The sequence below is a fragment of the Octopus bimaculoides genome, chromosome 11 (assembly GCF_001194135.2).
Source record: "Octopus bimaculoides isolate UCB-OBI-ISO-001 chromosome 11, ASM119413v2, whole genome shotgun sequence".
Taxonomy (NCBI): Eukaryota; Metazoa; Mollusca; class Cephalopoda; order Octopoda; family Octopodidae; genus Octopus; species Octopus bimaculoides.
The window spans coordinates 20,843,863-20,845,100 of NC_068991.1; the positions used below are offsets into that span (position 1 = coordinate 20,843,863).

At 35.1% G+C, this 1,238-nt stretch overlaps 1 protein-coding gene across 4 annotated transcripts in view; it reads right to left on the reverse strand.

Moving 5' to 3' along the window:
* Nucleotides 1–1,238, reverse strand: part of LOC106869305 (thyroid receptor-interacting protein 11) — a 214,951-nt gene that overhangs the window by 158,785 nt on the left and 54,928 nt on the right. For all 4 annotated transcript variants that reach the window (XM_052971565.1, XM_052971566.1, XM_052971568.1 and 1 more), the window contains one exon: nt 721–848. In XM_052971565.1, the coding sequence (XP_052827525.1) occupies nt 721–848 (128 nt within the window). The remainder of the gene's footprint in view (nt 1–720; nt 849–1,238) is intronic.

Genomic DNA, 1,238 nt, shown 5'->3' on the forward strand with positions numbered 1-1,238 from the left:
TGTATGTGTTTGTCCCCCCAACATCGCTTGACAACCGATGGTGATGTGTTTACGTCCCCATAGCTTAGTGGTTCGGCAAAAGAGACCGATAGAATAAGTACTGGGCTTCCGAAGAGTAAGTCCTGGGGTCGATTTACTCGACTAAAGGTCGTGCTCCAGCATGGCCGCAGTCAAATGACTGAAACAAGTAAAAGAGTAAAAGAGAGTGTGTATCAAGGATGACATTATCCAACAATGTCTTTCCTTTTTTAATTGTATAAACTAAAATTTGATTTCAGATTTTGGCACAAAGTCGATTAGACTGACCCTGGTGTTCATCTGGTATTTATTTTATTGACTCCAAAAGGATGAAAGGCAATGTCGCCCTTGATGGAATTTGAACTCAGAACGTAAAGACAGATGAAACACGTTAAGCATTTCACCCGGCATGATAATATTTCTACCAGTTTGTTGCCTTAATGTATAGGCTATAATTTGATAGACATTTGGCTACTGTTTCTATCAGGTCAAAAGGACTCCATAAAGACACCTTCACTGGTTCATGTACATGTATGTGGTAAGGATTAGGGACTTTTAGAATTGGGGAGAAAACACTATTAGGGAGGAAATCAGGTGTTCAAAATGGAAAGATACACCATCATCACTTTACACCTACATTTCCATGCTGGCGTGAATTGTATCATAGTAGTAGTAGTAGTAGTAAAAATAAATACTACTTACCCTCTGAGATGCAATGCTTTTCCAATGTTTGCATTCTGACTGAAGGTGTTGGACACTGGAGCGTAACCGGTTGACTTCGTGCTGTAGATTGATGTTTTCACCAAAATCCAATTCATCATTCACAAAACCTGGTAAAGAGAAGAAAGACTCTGAAAAATCGGTTTCCCAACAAATTTCAACAATCAGTAATTTGATACTCTGCAGATTTTCTTTTCCACAATCATCAATAATAATAATAATAATAATAATAATAATAATAATAATAATAATAATAACAATAATAATAACAATAATAATAACAATAATAATAAAAATAAAAATAATAATAATAATAATAATAATAATAATAATAATGCCTGGATGCAGTACCAGGCAGTGGCTCTCATGGCTTCTGATTTTAATTGATTGGAAGTGTTATCATGTACATTGTTTTGTCTTGGTATAAAAAGATGGGCTACAGCAAATATTCTGCTCAATATCACAGATATGCTTGTCAGTTGTTTGACCTTAATCAGTTG